The sequence below is a fragment of the Ovis aries genome, chromosome 11 (assembly GCF_016772045.2).
Source record: "Ovis aries strain OAR_USU_Benz2616 breed Rambouillet chromosome 11, ARS-UI_Ramb_v3.0, whole genome shotgun sequence".
In the NCBI taxonomy this organism is placed as follows: domain Eukaryota; kingdom Metazoa; phylum Chordata; class Mammalia; order Artiodactyla; family Bovidae; genus Ovis; species Ovis aries.
Genome location: NC_056064.1, coordinates 6,627,607 through 6,649,803, shown reverse-complemented (window position 1 = coordinate 6,649,803; position 22,197 = coordinate 6,627,607). Strand labels below are relative to the sequence as shown.

Genomic DNA, 22,197 nt, shown 5'->3' with positions numbered 1-22,197 from the left:
GCACCCACCTCTTTCTTTCTGTCTGTCTCTTTATCAAGGGCCAGAAACGCTCCCCAACAAGTCACCCAGCACATTTCTCCTCTTGTTTCATGGGGCAAATTGGGCACAAACTCCTTCCTAAGCCAATCTGGGGAAAACAGGCCCCTGTAAATCACTCAGGTCCTCCCCTGGAGCTGGGGTGGGGTCAGCTTGCAACAGGCACCTGGCCGCAAGGTGGTGAGGAGGGTACCTGAACCAAGTCTGGATTTTGTTAGAAAGGAAGAAGAGGAAATTGGCACCTATAGGAAACTGCTGCCCTCATGCTGACAAGATGCTTTGTGGTAATAGTGAAATACAGGTTTATCAACAGGTTGTATGCATTCTGAAAGTGTTTGTGGGGAAAAAAGAAGCTAAACTAAAGCAGACCAAAACAAAAAAAGCCAAAACACTTGCTTTTATGCCTATGGGTATTCTAGATATAACAATTACCCAGAATATTAAATGAATCTTGCAATTGATGATAACTTTACAACCGCACGTTTCCTGTGAATTTAAGATACCTTATGGAAAATAATTGCAAATTTCTCATGAAAGTTACTTAGCAAAAATTTCTTGAGCATTATATGCAAAGACATGAGATCAAAATGGAAAAGGAATAACAGTAAACATACAACTTGGCCGAGTTAATCAGGAGGGAAAGAAGGAAGGCTCTCACAATCGCTGAGGTCTGTCCTATGTATTTGGTGAGGTGCTTAAATTTCTTTCTCTCAAGAGTCCTTGCAAGTAGTCATTATTATCCTCATCAGACATTTCTAACGATCACCAAGGTCTGGTTCGCTTCTTCTGTGTTCATGGAAGGCTGTACTTCCGAGGTCCACTGAGGCTGAATCTGTGAGTCACACAGGTCCCTTCTGTGTTGGGCGCTAATCGCTGGTGTGAGGACTTCCAGTCTCTTGCCCTAGGGCTCTAGCCCTAGGGATTTCAAATGATGCAGTAATAAGAGGTTCCTCCCCTGGGTCCCTGAGTGACTGTGTGGAGCAGAGTCTCCTGCTTGCCTGGATATGTAGCATGGTTGAGATGCCTCCGTTAGGAGAAGCACCCTCAAGATTTGGGAGTTCCTACTGCACCACACTGTAGTTTATCCTCATACAAAACACGAAGGGACAGAGGAGTCAGGCGACCCACCCAGAGCCACCAAAAGTGAAAGAACAGGGCGATGAACACAGGTGAAGCTGGGTTCCAAAGCCTGTCCTGCTTTTCTGTAGCATGTCAGAGTCTAAATTATGTTATTTTCACAAGACTGGCACTCAATGAATGTTTTATCTAGTATTATTGGTGGGGATACATGTTTCTATCATGCTTTTGACATTCGAGACAAGGTTTTCAAAGTTTTATATATACATATATAAAATCATACAATGTTACATGTGTGAGTATATAGTCACACACATATGTATATTATATATGTATTCTTATTTAACTCTCATTAAGCTCATTAACTAAGTCTTGTCAATTTTTTTGTGTGTCTGTTTTTTCCTTTCTTTTTCCTTCTGCTAAACCAATAATTATTGATTTTCTAGGATGTACCAGGCACTCACTAGTAAACAGTAAAGGCTACCCAAGAATTAAGAGATTTGTCTATGGGTTCACAGAAACTAATAGGAAGAACTAGAATTTGAACACAAGTCGCCTGTTTTTAAATTTCGGTTTATAGTCTAGTAGTGGTGGAGAAAGTCACACAAATGTCATTAAATTTGGCAGCCAAAAGAGTTAACGAGCTGGCATAGAGTTTGTCCTCAATATACGCTTAGAGTTGAATGAAAAACTACTACGGGCATTCTGAGTGGAGGATGGGAGCCCTGCAGCTGGGGTCACCAGCACAGCTTTCATGGGAAAGTGCAGCTCACCTGAGCTTTGCAGGATGAGTGGTATTTGGACTAGAGACTCAAGTGCAAGTGTTTCCCAATGGTCTCAAATGTTCCAAATGTATTGTAGAAAATATTCAAATGCTGTTGGGTACAGTGTGGGCCTTACATTGGGAGAAGTAGGAAAATCTGATGGAAGGAAGACTACAGAGCTGTACAGTGTGGTAGGAAGCCATCCCAGGGATCATCCCATCCAGGGAGATAGAAGTGCTTTGATCTCCAGGGTTAACTGGGGTCTACCGGACATGACCACACGCATGTTCTGAAGCTCACTAGTGCTCAGTGGGAAAAAGCCAGAGACTGATGAACGATGAGCTGCAAGGGCACAGCAGGGACGGGTTGGTGCCTGAATGCCACTCAGCTGACATCTCTGATCCTGTCCAATCACGTCACATCCCATGCAAGGAAACTGTGATCCATAGAGGGAAAGTCACACAATTTGGCTATGATGCAACCAGAACTAGAACAAAGACCATCTGATTTCTTTTCTTGGGCTTTTTCTCTCAGTATTAGGCATCAGATTCTGGAAGACCTTATCCATTTGAACTATTGTGTAAGTTAGAGGGAGGCTCTGCAAGCTTTTCAGAGGGCATATTGCATTGAAATAATGGTGAAATTGTGGTAGGCAGATTGACATGTGGAAGACAGAGGCTGGGAAAGGGTTAGGTAAATTCCAAAGTTGAATTAGGCATCACGTAAGAGGGCCTGAATTAGGGCAACGCAGGGTGAAAGGATGGATGAGCATGATTACAGCAGAAGGGAAAGAATTCTTATTGTTATTAACAATACTGACAATGCTGTTCATAAACAGGATCAGATCACTGTTCTAGAAAGTGATGTTAAAAAGAACGTTTCCCCCGAGAGAGCCCAGACTAATCCCAAGTGTAAACAATCCTTGGTTGTTGTATTCCAAGCTGAAGTTGGCTGTTTCTCTAAGTGCCAAATACTCAGATGAAAATTAAAAAATAAAATGAGTCCAACATTTGAATGTTTGGGCTATATGACACCGAGCGTCGCACACAGCTGATTCCGAGGCAACAAGAGGGCATGTGGTGCTGACTGCTGGTATGGGCGTTATATAGATTCCACTAGGACTCTGAAAAAGTTGGGGTGTAGAACACATTACCCAGAAAACACTCATTTGTATATTTTTGGCAAATCTACTTCCCTTGAAAAGGAGATGAGACCTAGGAAACACTCTGTCTCATCCAAATAAAATCCTGCTTACAATAGTGAGTGTTCTGTGTCATGGTCTATATTAGAGCAGTCTGTATAATGTACAACAGTCTATATAATAGAAATTGTAATGTCATGGAACACACTCTTTGGGTAATTTTGATACAGGTTCTAAAACTAATTTGTAATTGTTAAGCGATGAACTTGAGAATGGCAACATGTGAGAGAGTATAAAGAAGCTTCTGCAGCTTTGGGGAAAATCTGCATTTGGGTTTACCCACCTTTAAGCAATGACAGGCACATAGCAGGCACACAAGCAGTATTAATTTTCATTCCATCATATTGACACAGGACTTAAAGGTCGTAAGGCCATTTGAGTGAACTCCACTACACTTGACAAAAATCAAGTCAGATAAGGTGTGAAATACTAACTCACTCCACCCAGTGCCACCCAACTAGCAGAGTGAAGACCAGGTTTAACTCATGCCTTTTGTCTCTAAGGCCAGTGTGCTTTTTACAAACCATGATAATGAACGTGTTATGTATATTACCACTTCTGCTTAAGCAGGCTATAATTCTGGCAGTACATCCTGGATTTTATTTTCCACTGTGGTTTGTGCAATAGTTACCACCACTGAATACTTTCAACTGACAGAAGATTTCTACTGAGAAGCAAATTGATGCACTATCTGGAGAAATGGTCTTAACTTTGTAACATGAGGCCCAAAAATAACCTGAGAATCACAGACCATTTTCAGCTTGCAAACTTGGTGGAGGGCATTCATCCATACTGAAAGGATTTTGATGATACTTTCAAATAAAGAGGCTTTGAGAGCTTCCAGATTGTTGATATTAATAAAGCTATGTCTCTAATTGTTCATTTTTAAAAATTTAGCTCATAAATGTGTTCATTCATTCATCTAGTCATTAAGCATCATGTGCCAGGTCCCATGCTAAGGGCTGGAGATGAAGAAGTGATATACACAGTCCTCTTCTGCAAGAAGCTCACAGTCTGGTAGAAACAGCCTAGCAAACAATCAATTATGAAACAGTGTAAGGACAGACTCAGTGTAGATAGACGTGATATCATGAGATGTTGGGGAGGGGCCTCTGACTAAGAATCAGGGAAGCAGGCAGGGGAGGATTCCCCGAGGATCTGCTGGCTGAACTGAAAAGTTGAGAAGTTAGAAGTTAGATTGAGATGATGAGAAGTTAGAAGTGTTTAGAAAGAGCTGAGGCATGGTGAAGGTCTTCTCCAGAGAGAGGGGGTGCCGGAGGAAAAGGCGCAGAAGGGTGGGGAAAACATGGTGAGTGGGGTGTGGCCATAGCAGACAGGAATGAAAAGATGTTGGTGAGACAGATTCTGAGAGACCTTGGGGCCTGCATTCTTACTGTTTGATACACATAGTTCAGTTCAGTTGCTCAGTCATGTCCGACTCTTTGCGACCCCATGGACTGCAGCACGCCAGGCTTCCCTGTCCACCACCAACTCCCAGAGCTTGTTCAAACTCATGTCCATTGAATTGGTGATGCCATACAACCATCTCATTTTCCATTGTTTCCTTCTCTTCCTTCCTTCAATCTTTTCCAGCATCAGGGTCTTTTCCAATGAATCAGTTCTTCACATCAGGTGACCAAAGTATATACATAGGGGAATACTGTTTCATTTTATACCAAAATCAAGCCAATTCTCTCTACTGCTGATGAGAGAAAGAAAGTATTAGTTTGTCAATTATGTCTGACTCTCTGCAACCCCGTGGACTGTAGCCCATCAGGCTCCTCTATCAGTGGGATTTCCCAGGCAAGAATACTAGAGTGGGTTGCCATTTCCTTTTCCAGGGGATCTTCCCAACCCAGGGATCCAACCTGGGTTTCCTGCATTGCAGGTGGCTTCTTTACCATCTGAGTCACTAGGGAAGTCTCACTACTGATGAAGATTCAGCCAAATTCTGTGATTATGTGTAAAACACCAACATACATAAACCCCATAAATCACATCACATCATGTCTATACACTGAGTAAAGAATAATAAAAGCTGTTTTCAATTTCTAGATGATTTCTTCTCCAGAGATGGATTTGGTGGTTTCCATCATGTAGTTTTTTGTGTCTTTGGCTTGCTTTCCAGGTCAAGAAGGTTAATATTAAATATCTGAAGGCATTGAAAATGGAGGCAAAGGAAGGCAGATGCTGTGAGGTTGGCTGGACAAAGACCCAGTGCTGTCCAAGCCTCATGGCAGTCTAGTGCTATCTCACCCATGCAAAGATCTCAACAGTGCAAACTACCTCTAAAAGTTTAGGAGCCAACTACCTCTTTAGCAAATGAAACGTTCAGAAGCAAAGTTCCTTGGTCAGTGCATCTTTCCAAGCAAACGTAAGTATGGAGGATGAGGTCTAACAAAAGTGGACATTGGTCATGGAAGAAAACCACAAATGTGTGGAGAGCATGTGAATCACAGGACCATAAACTCTGAGAGCTGAGAATTCTAGGACACAAGTATAGCTTAGGATTCAGCCAGGGCTTTCTGCATCACCACATGAACATTATTTACTTTGTGTATTGCTTAAAGCTGGACAACATCAGATCTAAACAGTGGCCACAGTCAAAGAGAAAATTTGTATGTGCAGTGGGAGGTAATATTGAGTCATTTCTGCTTGGCTCTGCTCTTAGAAAAATCTCTGAAAATTTTTACAGGCAAAATTGGCATCTCAGATATAGAAAGGCCCCCAGTTCTCATTTTTCAGCTTTCAAAATATGTTTTTATTTTAATTTATTTTCAATAGTAGAAAGCTAAGATTTATTACTGCTGCTTTTAATTTGTCCCCAAAGAAATATGTATGTGATTACAGTAGTCTCCAATAGCAACTGTATAGCTAAAGATCAAATATCTTTTTAATAGAGAATAATGAAGAGGAGAAAATCTGTTTATCTCTGTTTTTATTAGCTCAACCAGTAAATTTGAAACATCAAGGATTTCTGCAGAGTTTGCTGAATGATTTTTCCATTTTCACTAAAAAATGCTATAGACACAATAGGTATGTCCATTGACAGTTCTGCTCAATTTGATTAATTTAGTAAATCAGTGTGTTTATAGCATGCTGTTATGGGCTGAATTGTGTCAGCCCATCCCTTGAATTCCTAACTCCCTGTCCCCCAGTATGTGAGAATGTGCTTGTATTCAGAGACAGGGTAATTAAATTTAAAAGATCACTCAGTTCAGTTCAGTTCAGTCACTCAGTCGTGTTCAACTCTTTGCAACCACATGGACTGCAGTATGCCAGGCTTCCCTGTCCATCACCAACTCCCAGAGTTTACACAAACTCATGTCCATTGAGTCGGTGATGCCATCCAACCATCTCATCCTCTGTCATCCCCTTCTCCTCCTGCCTTCAATCATTCCCAGCATCAGGGTCTTTTCAAATGAGTCAGTTTGTTGCATCAGGTGGCCAAAGTACTGGAGTTTCAGCTTCAGCATCAGTCCTTCCAATGAATATTCAGGACTGATTTCCTTTAGGATGGACTGGTTGGATCTCCTTGTAGCCCAAGGCACTCTCAAGAGTCTTCTCCAACACCACAGTTCAAAAGCAACAATTCTTCGGCACTCAGCTTTCTTGACAGTCAACTCTCACATCCATACATAACTACTGGAAAAACCATAGACTTGACTAGATGGACCTTTGTCGGCAAAGTACTGTCTCTGCTTTTTAATATGCTGTCTAGATTGGTCATAACTTCTCTTCCAATGAGCAAGCATCTTTTATTTTCATGGCTGCAGTCACCATCTGCTGGGATTTTGGAGCCCCCCCCCCCCCCGCCAAAATAAAGTCTGACACTGTTTCCATTGTTTCCCCATCTATTTGCCATGAAATGATAGGACCAGATGCCATGATCTTAATTTTCTGAATATTGAGCTTTAAGCCAACTTTTCCACTTTCCTCTTTCACTTTCATCAAGAGGCTCTTTAGTTCTTCACCTTCTGCCATAAGGGTGGTATCATCTGCATATCTGAGATTATTGATATTTCTCCTGGCAATCTTGATTCCAGCTTGTACTTTATCCAGCCCAGCATTTCTCATGATGTACTCTGCATATCAGTTCAATAAGCAGTGTGACAGTATACAGTCTTGACATACTCCTTTCCTGAGTTGGAACCAGTCTGTTTTTTCATGTCCAGTTCTAACTGTTTCTACTTGACCTCCATACAGATTTCTCAGGAGTCAGGTCAGGTGATCTGGTATTCCCATCTCTTGAAGAATTTTCCACTGTTGTGATCCACACAGTCAAAGGCTTTGGCACAGTCAATAAAGCAGAAGTATTTGTTTTTCTGGAACTCTCTCACTTTTTCGGTGATCCAGTGGATGTTGGCAATTTGATCTCTTGTTCCTCTGTCTTTTCTAAATTCAGCTTAAACATCTGGAAGTTCACAGTTCACATACTGTTGAAGCTTGGCTTGGAGAATTTTGAGCATTACTTTGTTATCATGTGAGATGAGTGCAATTGTGAGTAGTTTGAGCATTCTTTGGCATTGCCTTTCTTAGGGATTGGAATGAAAACTGACTTTTTCCAGTGCTGTGGCCACTGCTGAGTTTTTCAAATTTGCTGGCATATTGAATGCAGCACTTTCCCAGCATCATCTTTTAGGATTTGAAATAGCTCAACTGGAATTCCATCACTTCCACTAGCTTTGCTTGCAGCGATGCTTCCTAAGGCCCACTTGACCTTGCATTCCAGGATGTCTGGCTCTAAAAAGATTACTAAGGTGGAACGTAACCCAATATGTGTGGGTGCTACATCATTTCAGTCATGTCTGACTCTTTGCAACCCCGTGGGCTGTAGCCTGCCAGGCTCCTCTGTCCATGGGATTCTTTTGGCAGGAATACTGTAGTGGGTTGCCATTTCCTCCTCCAGAGGATCTTCCTGACCCAGGGATCACACTGGCCTTCTCTCATGTCTCCTGCACTGGCAGGCAGGTTCTTTACTACTAGCGCTACTTTGGAAGTGGTGCATAATCCAATATGATGGTGTCCTTACAAGAAGAGAAAATTCGGATACAGGCATGTGTAGAAAGAACATAAATGGAGACACAGGGAGAAGACAGCCATCAGCAAGCCAAAGAGAGAGGCTGGAACAGAGCCTTCCCCCAGGACCCTCAGAAGGTGCCAACCCCACCAGCACCTTGGTCTTGAAATTCTAGCTATGAGAACTACAAGACAATTTAATTCTGTTGTTGAAGTCAGCCAGTCTGTGGTGCTTCCTTATGGCAGCCCTAGGAAACTAATATATATGCAATTTGTTGCATTTCTATATTAGTAAGTTTATGTGAACATTTATTTTCTGACACCTGTTTGTTTTTAGTTTGCTTGCAGCATCCTGATTTCCTCTAGGAGCATGGCCTCTTCTCATTTTATATACTCTTGATGGGACTATAAATAAGACCCCCAACCTACCGTGGGGATGTGTTGGACATGTGACCCAAGTTAGGCCAGTGAGTCTCACTCCTATGACTTTGACGCTTACGCGGAACTAGGATGAAAATAATGATCTAAGTGACCAAGGAGACTGCTACACAGAATCTGCTACACAATCCAGAGCTGCTGCCAGGATCCTGCATTTTTTCAAGCGTGGTTGTCTCTCATGGATTCTGAGAACTGCCCCCAAACTTCCAATCACTTCGAGTTAGGAAGACACATTTTCTATAGCTTGCAAGCAGCTATTTTTCTAATTCAGTCATGCAATTTGTCTTCTATTGAAATCTAAAAGGAAAGTTAACAAAAGTTTTATTTAAAACCCTTTCCTTGCTTATCTCTCTGTCTTATTTTCCTATGTCGGTTTTATGCATCCATTCATCATTCAAAAAATGTGTACTGACAGAGAATACTGGTTATCACATATACGTGGAATCTAAAAAACACAACAAACTAGTGAATATGACAAAAAAGAAGCAGACTCACAGACACAGAGGAAAAAAAATCAGTGTTACTAGTGGGAAGAAGGAAGCAGAGAGGGGCAATCTACGGGTGGGAGAGTGGAAAGCACAAACTATCAGGTGTAAGATACGCTCAGGGTGTTTTGTACAATGTGGGGGGTAGAGCCAATATTTTGTAATAACTGTAAATGGAGTGAAGCTTTAAAAACTGTATCAAAAATTCAAAAGTTAACTGCATTACACCAAAATCAAACCAACTATTGCTGATGAAGATTTAGCCAAATTCTGTGATTATGTGTTTTTTATTATGCGATTATTATTAAAAAAAAAACCAACTGTTTACTAAGCACTTATTAGGTGTCAGTTACTGTGTTAGTTAATTCCATCAAACTGGAAGCTTAAAGATGTTCTCTGCAGTGTGGGGAATTATTGAAGCAGAAATTACAGTTTATATATTATTAGCCTACCTTTATACAGAGCTTGTATACATTTATATCAGCAGCTCAAATTAAGTGGAAAATCCCATCTAAACATAAAGAATGTAAAATCAGACAGCATTTATTTAGCATCTACTGTGTCCAGATCCATATCAAGTAACAATGTAGGGTGGGAGAGACAGAGCTAGATGGCCTTCCCCAGGGGCACTTAGCAGAGTCTTGGCAGATACAGCTGAGAGTTAGAAAAAAGGAACATGATCAGTGTTGAGCAGTGTTAAGAAAATGAGAAAAGTCATTTTGAGTCCTCTTAACCCTAGCGATGCCACCTCGGGAGAAGCTGCTGTGCTCACACTACCTTAAGCCCTTTAACATTGGTCTCATTTAGTCCTCACGCCGCACCTCTGAGTGGAGTACTAGTATCCTACCCATTTCATAGTGACAGAGAGGCTAGGAAGATTTCCTAAAATTTCCTGGCATTCTTTATAGTCCTTCAAGGGGCAAATGAGCGCCTCTAATTCCACTTGCCCTTTGCCACCAGTAACGTCTTAATTATTAGAAGCCCAGAGAATCCTCTTTTAGCTAAGGAAATAAAACCACCTCCACCTCAAGATTCCAGGAGTTAAGATCTGTCTGCCATGTGTCCCCAGCTCCTGTCCTCTCCTGGCTTTACAGCTGTTTTTATTGGATAATTCCTTCTTCACATTTGAGGCATCCTAACTATTTCATTTCTAAGCCTGCTTTGGTAACAGACTAGCAAGACTCGAGTCTGAGCTATGGAACACACTGCAATGGGATATTATACTTACTATTACCTGGCTCCCAGACTCATTTAACAGAGGCTAATCGGCGGCTCCCGCCTCTTATAATAGTTTCCAGAAGACAAAACATGAGAGCTCTGTTCCTTTTTTTTTTTTTTTCCCCTGGGATTCTTTATCTTGCATGAGCATCAGTAATCAAAGTGGCATTTACTAGCTTAGCAAATGAATAAACCTTTGCTTTCCCACAAGTTCAGTTGTAGGCGTCAGGCTCTCTGAAAGTTTCCAGAACAAATAGGCTGCTGAGTGTTTGTGCAAAAAGGGAGAGACAGAGAGGGAGAAGAAAAAGGATAGGGAGAGAGAGAGGAAGAAAGGAAGGAAGAGAGAGACAGAGAGAAAGAAGAGAGGACAAAGGAGACGTATAAGGAAAAATAGTATCGCAAGGACCACACTGATCCTACATTAGTTTCTTAGTGACTCGAAGAGTTTGTAATTTTTATCATTTGCCTTTCTCTCCACTACACCAGTTCCTAGGGGAAGGTTCATTTTTTATTCATTCTGAAAGTTTACCATTAATCATCCTCTTGAAGAGCTTGCCAGAAACTTGGACAGAGACTCATAATAAGATTGCAAAGACAGAGGACTAATTGATTTCTATAAATAATGTTTAGCTGTAAAGATATGAAAGGTGGTTAGAACCACATGTATTAATCTCCCTCTTGCTCCATCTGTGTCTGCAAATGCAGACTGTACCTTGACAAAGTGCCCTCGTCATTTTGCCCTGCAAACACAGCAGGAGATTAACACCAGATGGCTCAACCCTCCCATCTCCCTGTCCTTGCCCTCTGCCCCACCCCCACCTCCTCTGGCCAAAGCCTCTAATTACTCCTCCCCCCTGGACCCCAGTTTCTGTCCCATAATTTAAAAACTCTTTCCCGTCACCATCCCCACACTGACAACACTCAGAGAGGATGACATCTCCCCACCACTCTCCGCCCTTCTGCCTTGCAGTACAATAAACAACAATACAACCCAAACCCTGAACGTGAAAGCTCTTCTTCAGGCTGACAATATTTAAGAAAAACAGTAACTATTGGTGCTAAAGCATTATTAATGTGTGTGTCTTGGGAAGAGGTAGTTAGAGAGATCCCTCGGAAAGAAGCTCTCACGCACTACTAGCTTTAATCACATCATGTAGAAACACCCAGCAGTTACTACTTGTCAACATCGTGTAAAAAGGGAACAAAATTATATCTGGCAAATAATTGCTGGCTGGACAAAGATAAGGCTCCAACTCTCATACTTATTTAAGAGTTGCAAAAGAAATGCTGAGAACTTGCAGAAACACCATCTGTTCAGCCCAACTGTGATGCGTGGAAGTAAAAAGTGAACTGGAGACAGGGCTGGGCTGTGTGATAGATGCCTAATTCTGCTTTATGAATATTAGGTCATTACATCTCAAAGGCTGATATATAAGGGCACAATCTTAGCTGGTTCCATTCCTGGTTAAGCACAATATGGAATGCCAAACTTAGCACTGGATATCATTTTTTTCTGGCTACAGATTAAATACAAAATGATTGTTTTCACTTGGGAAACAGGAAAATTGTTGCACTAGACAGAATTCAGTGAAACTGACCCATTTCTTCTTCCTGCTCTTCTCCTTCTTCTGGTACCACTATTTCTACTACTACTACTGCTTTGTTTTTAAATTTTTTATTTTTTGTAATTTGGGCTGTGCTGGGTTTTCATTGCCATGCACAGGCTTTCTCTAGTTGCAGCGAGCAGGGCCTGTTCTCAAGTAGTGGGACATGGACTTCTCACTGAGGTGACTCCTTTCGTTGCGGTGCGTGGGCTTAGTTGCCCCACAGCATGTGAGATCTTCCTCGACTAGGGACTGAACTTGTTTACCCCACATTGGCAGGCGGATTTACAGTCACTGGATCACAAGGGAAGTCCCTACTTCTTCCTCTGATTTTCCTTCCTCTTCTTCTTTGATTCTCCTAATTCTTCTCCTTTTCTTTCTTTTTCTTTTGTCTAGACTGTTCCTAGATGTGGGTAGATGGATATTTCCATAAATAATAGTGCTAAGGAGTCTTTTTAATGGGGCAACCCAGATGACTACATTGATTTAAAGTGATTCCACATCAGTTGACTTCTGACAGCATTATATACTCCTGATGATTATCATACTCAAAATAGTATGATTTTAAAGGCTTTCGCAGACACTTTCCTTTTTTGTAACTTCTTATGGGAGGCAGATCAAACTTTCTCAAAGCTTTTATTTTGCGGGGGAGGGAATGCACGCTGTGTTCATAATTTTAAATCTCAGTAAAATTAACCACACTTGTAAAAAATCATTTATTTTTTGCAAGGCTTCCTTCTATAACATTCGCTTCTTCTCCACATGCTGTTTGGTTTCCCGTCTTTACCTCCTTGGGCAGGCTTGCTCATTTCAGTGGGTTCTCATTTCCATGGTGAGCACCAAGAAGGTAGGAAGTATTCTAGTTCCACTTGTTTTGAGTCCCCAGTGGCCTAGCAGAGGTTACTAGCTCTTCCACTAGCCACCAGGGTCTCGGCTTTGCTGTTTTTTTGGTTACAGTTTAATTAACCATTTTGCAGTGGCCCTAACCTCATCTAAGCACCAGTATCGAAGAAGAAAAAAGGATGGGAAAAGATGATAGACACTAAGAAAGTTTTCTTTCTTCTGTAGTGCAGATGGCAAGCCAAGTTGGAAATGAGCTGCCATGCCACTCAATCTCACAGTTACTGAACTGCTGCTAGAAATTAGGCAAGATAACCTTTGGAGTGAGGCAAAGGGAATTACTTGGTCTGTGAATTAGTGAGGATGTCAGGATGCAGCATGGCTGATTTACTCCTCAAGTCCATGGTTTTCAAATAGCTGAAACATTCTGAACAAGTAAAAATCAGCACATCTGTTCATTGGATCAGTGGAGAGTGCCTACTGAGCTCTGAAACACCAAGGCTGATGGGTCTGGTGAATTATTCAGCATTCCAAAAAGCTAGGGTGCTCTCCATGTAGGCTGGTTGGAAAGTTTAGAGTGCCAAGAAATACATGGTACTGTATTTATATTACCTGGAGTTGAAAACTGTGTAATCCAGTTTCCACTGCTTATGGCAACAAGCTGAAGTCTGAAACCTGCAGTCTAGAGGAACACCTAGGGATGAAGTTCAAGCTTAGATTCCACAGGTTCAATCAAGTGCAGCCGTCACTGCTTTCTGACCAATAAGTTTACACCTATGATAATGGGCCCACCAACGCGAGATGAAAACATTGAAGCAAGTAAATAATCACGGTTGGGGATCGAGTGCATCAGTAGGCTTATGGCCAGTGGAGTTCTAGGAGAAGGGTCTACTTAAGTGTATCAGTGGAAACCTGGAGATCAAAGTGACTGAAGTCAGTCTTCCTGACTGCCAGGCAAGGAAATGGTCCCTGGCAAGACACCATCATCCCCATTTCCCAGAGTTTGCGCCAACTCATGTCCACTCAGTTGGTGACGCCATCCAAACATCTTGTCCTCTGTTGTCCCCTTCTCTTGCCCTCAGTTTTTCCAAGCATCAGGTGTCCAAGGTATTGGAGCTTCAGCTTCAGCATCAGTCCTTCCAATGAATATTCAGGGTTGATTTCCTTTAGAGTTGACTGGCTTGATCTTGCTGTCGAAGAGATTCTCAAGAGTCTACTGCAGCACCACAGTTCCCTACATACTCCTAAAGTCTTGAGAGAGGAAGAGAGGACTCCTGGGAGGTCTCAGACCATGGGGTCTGAGAATAAGCAGGCACTCTTTCTCAGTCTGGTGGTGATGGTCATCTGGGGGGATAAGGTAATGGACCCTATAGTGGTTGCTTCCTGATAGAGTCTCCCAGACACACCCAATCATCAGTGCACATTCAAGCCAAGATGATCAACTAGAGCTGCTGCGTCCGCCAGTTTCCAGGGTCCTCGAGTTTCCTTCAAGTTTTCTTCTCACCTGAGTTTTAGATAGTTGTCTCTGGGATCTAAACTAGCTGATGGCAAGGATACAGTTCTTTTCTCCCCACTCCCGTCCCTTTGGCCAGAGTCCTCATCCACTTCCTTTTCTGTCCTCCCTGGGTGACCAGTGCTCCCTTGCTGGTTCCCAGTGGCCTGAGGCCCTTTGCTGTGTTATTACACCAAGACCATGACCCCCACCCCACCCCCATCCCCACAAGAGCATCTCTCAGTCCTGCTGTTTTGGAGACCTGGAGATAAGGTCCCCTTCTTAGTCGATGATAACTAAGCTAAATATAGGGCTTCCCTGGTAGCTCAGATGGTAAAGAATCCACCGCCATGTAGGAGACCCCAGTTCAATTCCTGGTCAGGAAGGTCCCCTGGGGAAGGGATAGGCTACCCACTCCAGTATTCTCAGGCTTCCCTGGTGGCTCAGATAGCAAAGAATTCACCTGCAAGGTGGGAGACCTGGATTCAATCCCTGAGTTGGGAAGATCCCCTGTAGGAGGTCATGGCAACCCACTCCAGTATTCTTGCCTGGAGAAGCCCCATGGACAAAGGAGCCTGGTGGGCTACAGTCCATGGGGTCGCAAAGAGTTGGATACAACTGAAGCAACTTAGTACGTATGCAAGTACAAAAACATGGGACAAGTTAGATTCGGCCTGTGGAGCCACAGTTTGCTGACTCTTGGCATGGAAGAAAGAATACTAGGCAGGAAAAAACCTGCGCCTCCATCTCCCAGTACAGCCCAGACCTTAACAAGCTGTGTGTCTTTAGGCAAGTCACCTCCTACTTTTTTCCTACCTCTCACTCCTCAAAGGAGTGTGACTTAGATAGGGTGACGTGGGATCCCAGCCACTCGCCTGGCGTCCTCAGCTGTCCTGTTCATCAGTGGCCAACAAGGCAAAGGCAGTGGAATAAGTGTTGATACTAACAGCTCAGTCACCTTAAACTTCTGTTATAGTATACATCCTTTCCCTTCATCTTCAAACCCACCAAGGCAATAGGATCCCTCTTTAACAGATGAGGAAACAGAGATCAGGGATGTTAACTAACTTTCCCAAGTTACAGAATGGGGAAGTCACAAGCTCAGGATTCAAGTTCAGTTTCATCCAGCCACACTCAATTTTCTCCCTTGTAGGTTTCACTGCCATTTCTTCTCATCATTTTGTGGATGTTGTTTGTCTCTGGCTACACTGTTTTCCTACCCAGTTGCTGGAGTGATCATATCTAACAATCTCCATGTGAAATCCCATCATACACTGGATGGAATCAAGCCTTTCTTGAAAGAACAGAACGAGGTAGCTTCAGAGTCATCACTGTGGCTTATAAGATCCCTATGATCTGTGCTATCACATTCCCACCATTCTGACTTTTCTTCTCTTCTCCACTTACTCTACTCCAGTCCCAGACATTTCGCGTTGTCTAAAACATGTCAAGGAGACTTGCACATCAAGATCTTGGAACTCCTAGTTCTCTAGCTTGGAACACTATTCTCTTAGTATCCAAATGGCTCATTCTCTCATTTAATTGATGCCTCAACTTAAATGTCACCTCCCGAAAAAGAACTTTCCTGGCAATTTTATCCATCAGCTTGTCTCCTTATGTTGCTTTAGTGTTTCTTGTAGCACCAATCACACTAAGCAGTAATCACGTCTGTCTTTTTTTCCCTTCTCTCTTGCATGGCGGGGGCAAAGAATTTGTCTTGTTCATTGATAAATGGTGCCTGACTTCACAGACCTTCAGTAACTATCTGTTGATTATGGAATAAATGAAAGAATATTTTGGAATGAGGTGACGGAGTCTGACCGGCTTGCATTCATTGCTCACCACTCTGAGGGCAGTGATTTAAATAGATGAGCAGTGAGAAGCCTAGTCTCCTAGACCCGTAGTTGAAAGAATAGTGTGCTTCCCTCAGTCAGCAAAATCATCCTTAGAAATTGTCTCATCCTTAGAAAGTACCTGCTACAAGAGGTGATACAAAATTGGGAAAGATTAGTCTCATCTCTCTGAATGTCAGAGGTTGTGTACTCCAGAATTTTCTAGCTTCCAGTCCCTGAGCCACTCCTTGCTCGACCTCTACAGTCTGCAGCACCCTTCTCTGCAAGGGTGTTTCTGACTAGACTGTATCACCATCAATCCCCAACCACCAAATTCTCTTCTCCCCAGGCTTGAGGGCAGCATGGAGACTTCAGACCAGTGCTTCTTGTGGAGAAACACTATTTTCATCCAAGCTCTGTCACTTGATGGATGAAGGGTCAGAGAGCTGAAATAGCTTGGCTAGGGTCCCACTGCCACATCCTGGTCCAGAATCTAGGTCTCCTGATCACAAAGTGTGTCCTAGCGCCACACTCCATGTGGCACATGGTGACGGTTAATAGCCAGTAATACCTCCAGCTGCTCCTTTAAGAATCCACTCAATTCCACAAACACTGGTTCAGCACCCAAAGTGTGCCTGGCCCTGTAATTGGTTAGAACCTGAGGGTAGCAAGGAGAGCAGCATAGAGCCTGTCCTTGAAGAGTTTCCTGGAAGTTCAAACACAGAATGAAAGAAGTAAGAGTCTTAAAATTGAGATATTGATAAATAGGTGAAGGCAGCAATCAGTTTAACCTCAAAGAGGGTTTAAAGCACCTTCTCAGAACCTCCTCCGACAGTCATGCCTAGGCTGGACTCTGGTTACGACAGATTTTTTAAAAAGAGGCAGAGAGGAAAGAAGGAAGGAAAGGAGAGAAAAGTAAGAGAGGAAAACTGAATAGTCTGTGGCTTCCTCCTCCCCCTCCCCTTACTTGGACACATCTCTGCTTCTTTCAGACTTTTCAGCAGGGACCTCACCACTCTGAAGTCCTAGGATGAAACGAAAGAGCTGAATCCTTTTTTCCTCTAGATTTTCCTTACCTGGCCCTCCGCCCAGACTTCAGCGACAAAGTTCCGCAAAATTATAGAAACTTGATTACTACAGAACACAATGACAGACATTCCCTCCATCAAAAGCACAATGAGGTCTTCTGGATCAATCTGTGTTGGTGACAAGGATGCAGATATGTAGGGGGACCTGTCAATCAGTCCCATCTGTGCCCAGTCCAGGCTCAGCCACACAGAGGTCACCGCTCTACCAGAAAAGTTCATGCTGCCCTTTAGCAATCTTTGCAAATCTTTCTTCTCCATTGTGACAACAATAAAATCCAAAAAGAAAGAAAAGGAGAGAGAGAGGCAGTGTGCAAGTGCAGTGGCAGAAAAATTGAGCAGGAGTTGACGTTAACATGGAAACAAGTAATTTCTGATTTCCTTCTCTTTATATAAGCAAAAAGCAAAAGTAAGAGAGAAAGCAGAAAACAAGAAAAAGCTTGTCTCCTGAGTGCTCTCTCTTTCCACCCTTCCCCTTTCTTCCATCTCGCAAAAGATTAAGATACATCCTACAGACCCAAACTGTTTGGGATTGAGACTTGCCTGAGTACAGAAAGGAAACTAGCTTTCCCTCCGCTCGACCAGGATGCTTGCACCCAGGGTCATTCGCCCACTCTGCCCACATTTTCCTGCCTGTTGCACGCAAAAGCAGTAGTATCCAAATGCCAATTACCGATATTCAGAACTGCGGTTTTCCTACCCTGGTTAGAGATTCCTCCATGAGAGCCTGGGGTGAGCTCCTGAGTTCAAAGAGAACCGGGGTGAGGGTGGAGGGAAACCCCTTCTCCAACCTCCACACGGTTCTTGTTGTTGCCAAGGGAACCCTTGCTTTGTCAGGGAGGCTAAGAATGGCCGCCTCTCCCAGGGCCTGGCTCCAGGAGTGGCCGAAGCACCGCACAGGGCTGGGGCAGAGGGAGGGGAGCTCCGCACACGCTGGGGACAAAGAAATCACTTTCAAGGAATGAAACCAATGGTGAAAAACATAGGGCCTTAGGAGGCACCGGTGGGGGGAGGCAGTAAGTTTATCGATGATGCTGCGATTTGAGTTGGCTTTTGTGTCCCTGAAGGGAGTGAAATTCAAATCTGTATTTCAGAGGAGACGCTGGGGGAGGGGGTGCAGGGTGGAAGGGGTGCATCTTGTCCTCCTGCAGCCATGCTGAGCAGTAACCAGATCAAAAACTATTTTGTTAACAGGCTTAGTGGAAGCTTAGACTGAAGTTAGGGATTATTATTCTGTCTAGGGATTGGTTGGAGGAGGATCTGGCTGTTTCCTAGAAATCAGATGGAGTCTGGCCAGGAGATGATGGTATACATTTTTTGATGAGCAAGCATATTCTCTTTTGCCCTGAATTTTAGGGACTGATTTGGCTTTCCTCTGAGGAAGAGATTCTTTCAGAGAATGGGTCAAAGGAGCACGTTTTATGCATGCTTATTTTGAAAGCCATTTGCCAAGGGTAGGGCAGGTTAAGCGGTGGTTTAGAGAATTTGGATGGACTCTATTTCCAAGCCTACTGTCTGGCATGGTGTAGGTGCTCAATAAAGAATTTGCTTTTTGAAGAGTTGTCAAAGACAAGTGTCTTGTCTTTCCAGCAAGGTAGGGAGATAAATATTTGATAGATGGTATGGTTAAGGCTGAAAGGACCTGGCTTAGCTGTGGACCCATAATGGAATGGTGGTAGCAAACAGACTCCAGCCCATAGCCCACTACTTTTGACCTTGGTGTCTAATGACTTAAAAAAATTTTTTTTAATATATTTATTTTAATTGGAGGCTAATTACTTTATAATATTGTATTAGTTTTGCCATACATCAACATGAATCTGCCACAGGTGTACACGTGTTCCCCATCCTGAACCCCCCTCCCACCTCCCTCCCCATACCATCCCTCTGGGTCATCCCAGTGCACCAGTCCCAAGCATCTTGCACCCTGCATCGAACCTAGACTGGCGATTCATTTCTTACATGATATTATCCATGTTTCAATGCCATTCTCCCAAATCATCCCACCTTCTCCTTCTCCCACAGAGTCCAAAAGACTGTTCTATACATCTGTGTCTCTTTTGCTATCTTGCATACAGGGTTATCATTACATCTTTCTAAATTCCATATATATATGTTTGTATACTGTATTGGTGTTTTTCTCTCTGGCTTACTTCACTCTGTATAATTGGCTCCAGTTTCATCCACCTCATTAGAACGGATTCAAATGTATTCTTTTTAATGGCTGAGTAATACTCCATTGTGTATTTGTACCACAGCTTTCTTATCCATTCATCTGCTAATGGACATCTAGGTTGCTTCCATGTCCTGGCTATTATAAACTGTGCTGCAATGAACACTGGGGTACACGTGTCTCTTTCAATTCTGGTTTCCTTGGTGTGCATGCCCAGCAGTGGGATTGCTGGGTCATAAGGCAGTTCTATTTCCAGTTTTTAAAGGAATCTCCACACTGTTCTCCATAGTGGCTGTACTACTTTGCATTCCCACCAACAGTGTAAGAGAGTTCCCTTTTCTCTACACCCTCTCCAGCATTTATTGCTTGTGGACTTTTGGGTCACAGCCATTCTGACTGGCATGAAATGGTACCTCATTGTGGTTTTGATTTGTGTTTCTCTGATAATGAGTGATGTTGAGTATCTTTTCATGTGTTTGTTAGCCGTCTGTATGTCTTCTTTGGAGAACTGTCTATTTAGTTCTTTGGCCCATTTTTTGATTGGGTTGATTATTTTTCTGAAATTGAGCTGCAGGAATTGCTTATATATTTTTGAGATTAGTTGTTTGTCAGTTGCTTCATTTGCTATTATTTTCTCCCATTCTGTAGGCTGTTTTTTCACTTTGCTTATGGTTTCTTTTGTTGTGCAGAAGCTTTTAATTTTAATTAGGCCCCATTTGTTTATTTTTGCTTTTATTTCCAATATTCTGGGAGGTGGGTCATAGAGGATCCTGCTGTGATTTATGTCAGAGAATGTTTTGCCTATGTTCTCCTCTAGGAGTTTTATAGTTTCTGGTCTTACATTTAGATCTTTAATCCATTTTGAGTTTATTTTTGTGTATGGTGTTAGAAAGTGTTCTAGTTTCATTCTTTTATGAGTGTTTGACCAGTTTTCCCAGCACCACTTGTTAAAGACATTGTCTTTTCTCCATTGTATAGTCTTGCCTCCTTTGTCAAAGATAAGGTGTCCATAGGTGCATGGGTTTATCTCTGGGCTTTCTATTTTGTTCCATTGATCTATATTTCTGTCTTTGTGCCAGTACCATACTGTCTTGATGACTGTGGCTTTGTAGTAGAACCTGAAGTCAGGCAGGTTGATTCCTCCAGTTCCATTCTTCTTTCTCAAGATTGCTTTGACTATTTGAGGTTTTTTGTATTTCCATACAAATTGTGAAATTATTTGTTCTAGCTCTGTGAAAAATACTGTTGGTAGCTTGATAGGGATTGCATTGAATCTGTAGATTGCTTTGGGTAATATACTCATTTTCACTATATTGATTCTTCCAATCCATGAACATGCTATATTTCTCCATCTATTAGTGTCCTGTTTGATTTCTTTCACCAGTGTTTTATAGCTTTATATATATAGGTCTTAGTTTCTTTAGGTAGATATATTCCTAAGTATTTTATTCTTTTCATTGCAATGGTGAATGGAATTATTTCCTTAATTTCTCTTTCATAATGACTTTTTTAAAACAGAGAAATTGAAGGAACTCTGCATCCAAATATTGCTCTACAGTAGGAGAGAATAGCACAGAGGTAAAGAGAAACAAGAACTGGTCACCTCTGCATCTGATCTGGGCTAAAATTGGGGTGAGGATATTCACAGTGAGTTACAATGAACTGTCAAGAAAACACGTATGTGCGCACATACACACACACACACATCTGCCTCCCTGTGAGCTGGGGAGCTTCTTCCATCACTCATGTTCTAAGCTCAGCCTTGGCATTTGTTGCTCTAGGCATCTCCTGTTGCTCTCCCAAAGCTCAGCTTCCATAGAACTTTTTAAAGATCTTCCTCATGATACTTATCACACTGATTTAGTCATGGGAGCCTGATTTAGGCATTAGTGTGATCGCAGGATGGCCCTCTACCAGTATAAAATCTCCCTGAGGAAAGGCACTGGGCTTCATTTCTTTTCTGTCTCTGAAGCACCCAGTAAGATTCCCCTGGCACAGTAGGGGCGTGATACACTTACTTAAGAGTCAAGGGTCATGAGCCCATTTGTAAGTGCTGTGTTGAGTATCACTTATATTATGCCCCAGGGAGTATTCAAGAGATGTTGGAGGTATTGTATCTGCCTGCTTTGAAATGTTTCAGCCCTAGGTGAGATGAAGGGCTCGGTCCTTCAATATAACTTAAGCCTATTGCAGTAAGTGTAACTGAGGATAACAAATGTCATAATTTATTTAATGGACAAAAACGCACTCTCTTGGTGGCTTCGTTGGTCAAATTGTGGCCCAGCAGCCCTGAGCTGCCAACAGACCCAGTCAGGCTTGCAGTGGCCACACTTTCTTCTCATCAGTACCCCTGACTTCAGTTCAGTTCAGTTTAATCTCTCAGTCGTGTTCGACTCTTTGTGACCCCATGAATCGCAGCACGCCAGGCCTCCCTGTCCATCACCAACTCCTGGGGTTCACTCAGACTCATGTCCATTGAGTCAGTGATGCCATCCAGCCATCTCATCCTCTGTCGTACCCTTCTCCTCCTGCCCCCAATCCCTCCCAGCATCAGAGTCTTTTCCAATGAGTCAACTCTTCTCATGAGGTGGCCAGAGTACTGGAGCTTCAGCTTCAGCATCATTCCTTCCAAAGAAATCCTAGGGTTGATCTCCTTCAGAATGAACTGGTTGGATCTCCTTGCAGTCCAAGGGACTCTCAAGAGTCTTCTCCAACACCACAGTTCAAAAGCATCAGTTCTTCGGTGCTCAGCCTTCTTCACAGTCCAACTCTCACATCCATACATGACCACAGGAGAAACCATAGCCTTGACTAGACAGACCTTGGTTGTCAAAGTAATGTCTCTGCTTTCAATATGTTATCTATGTTGGTCATAACTTTTCTTCCAAGGAGTAAGCATCTTTTAATTTCATGGCTGCAGTCACAATCTACAG

The 22,197-nt window shown here is 42.7% G+C and overlaps 1 protein-coding gene across 1 annotated transcript in view; it reads right to left on the bottom strand.

Moving 5' to 3' along the window:
- ANKFN1 (ankyrin repeat and fibronectin type III domain containing 1) overlaps positions 1–17,833 on the bottom strand; it is a 393,710-nt gene extending 375,877 nt beyond the window's left edge. The window contains exon 1 of the mRNA XM_060395103.1: positions 17,792–17,833. Coding sequence (XP_060251086.1) covers positions 17,792–17,812 — 21 coding nt within the window. The 5' untranslated portion in view covers positions 17,813–17,833. The remainder of the gene's footprint in view (positions 1–17,791) is intronic.
- Positions 17,834–22,197: the final 4,364 nt, after the last annotated feature.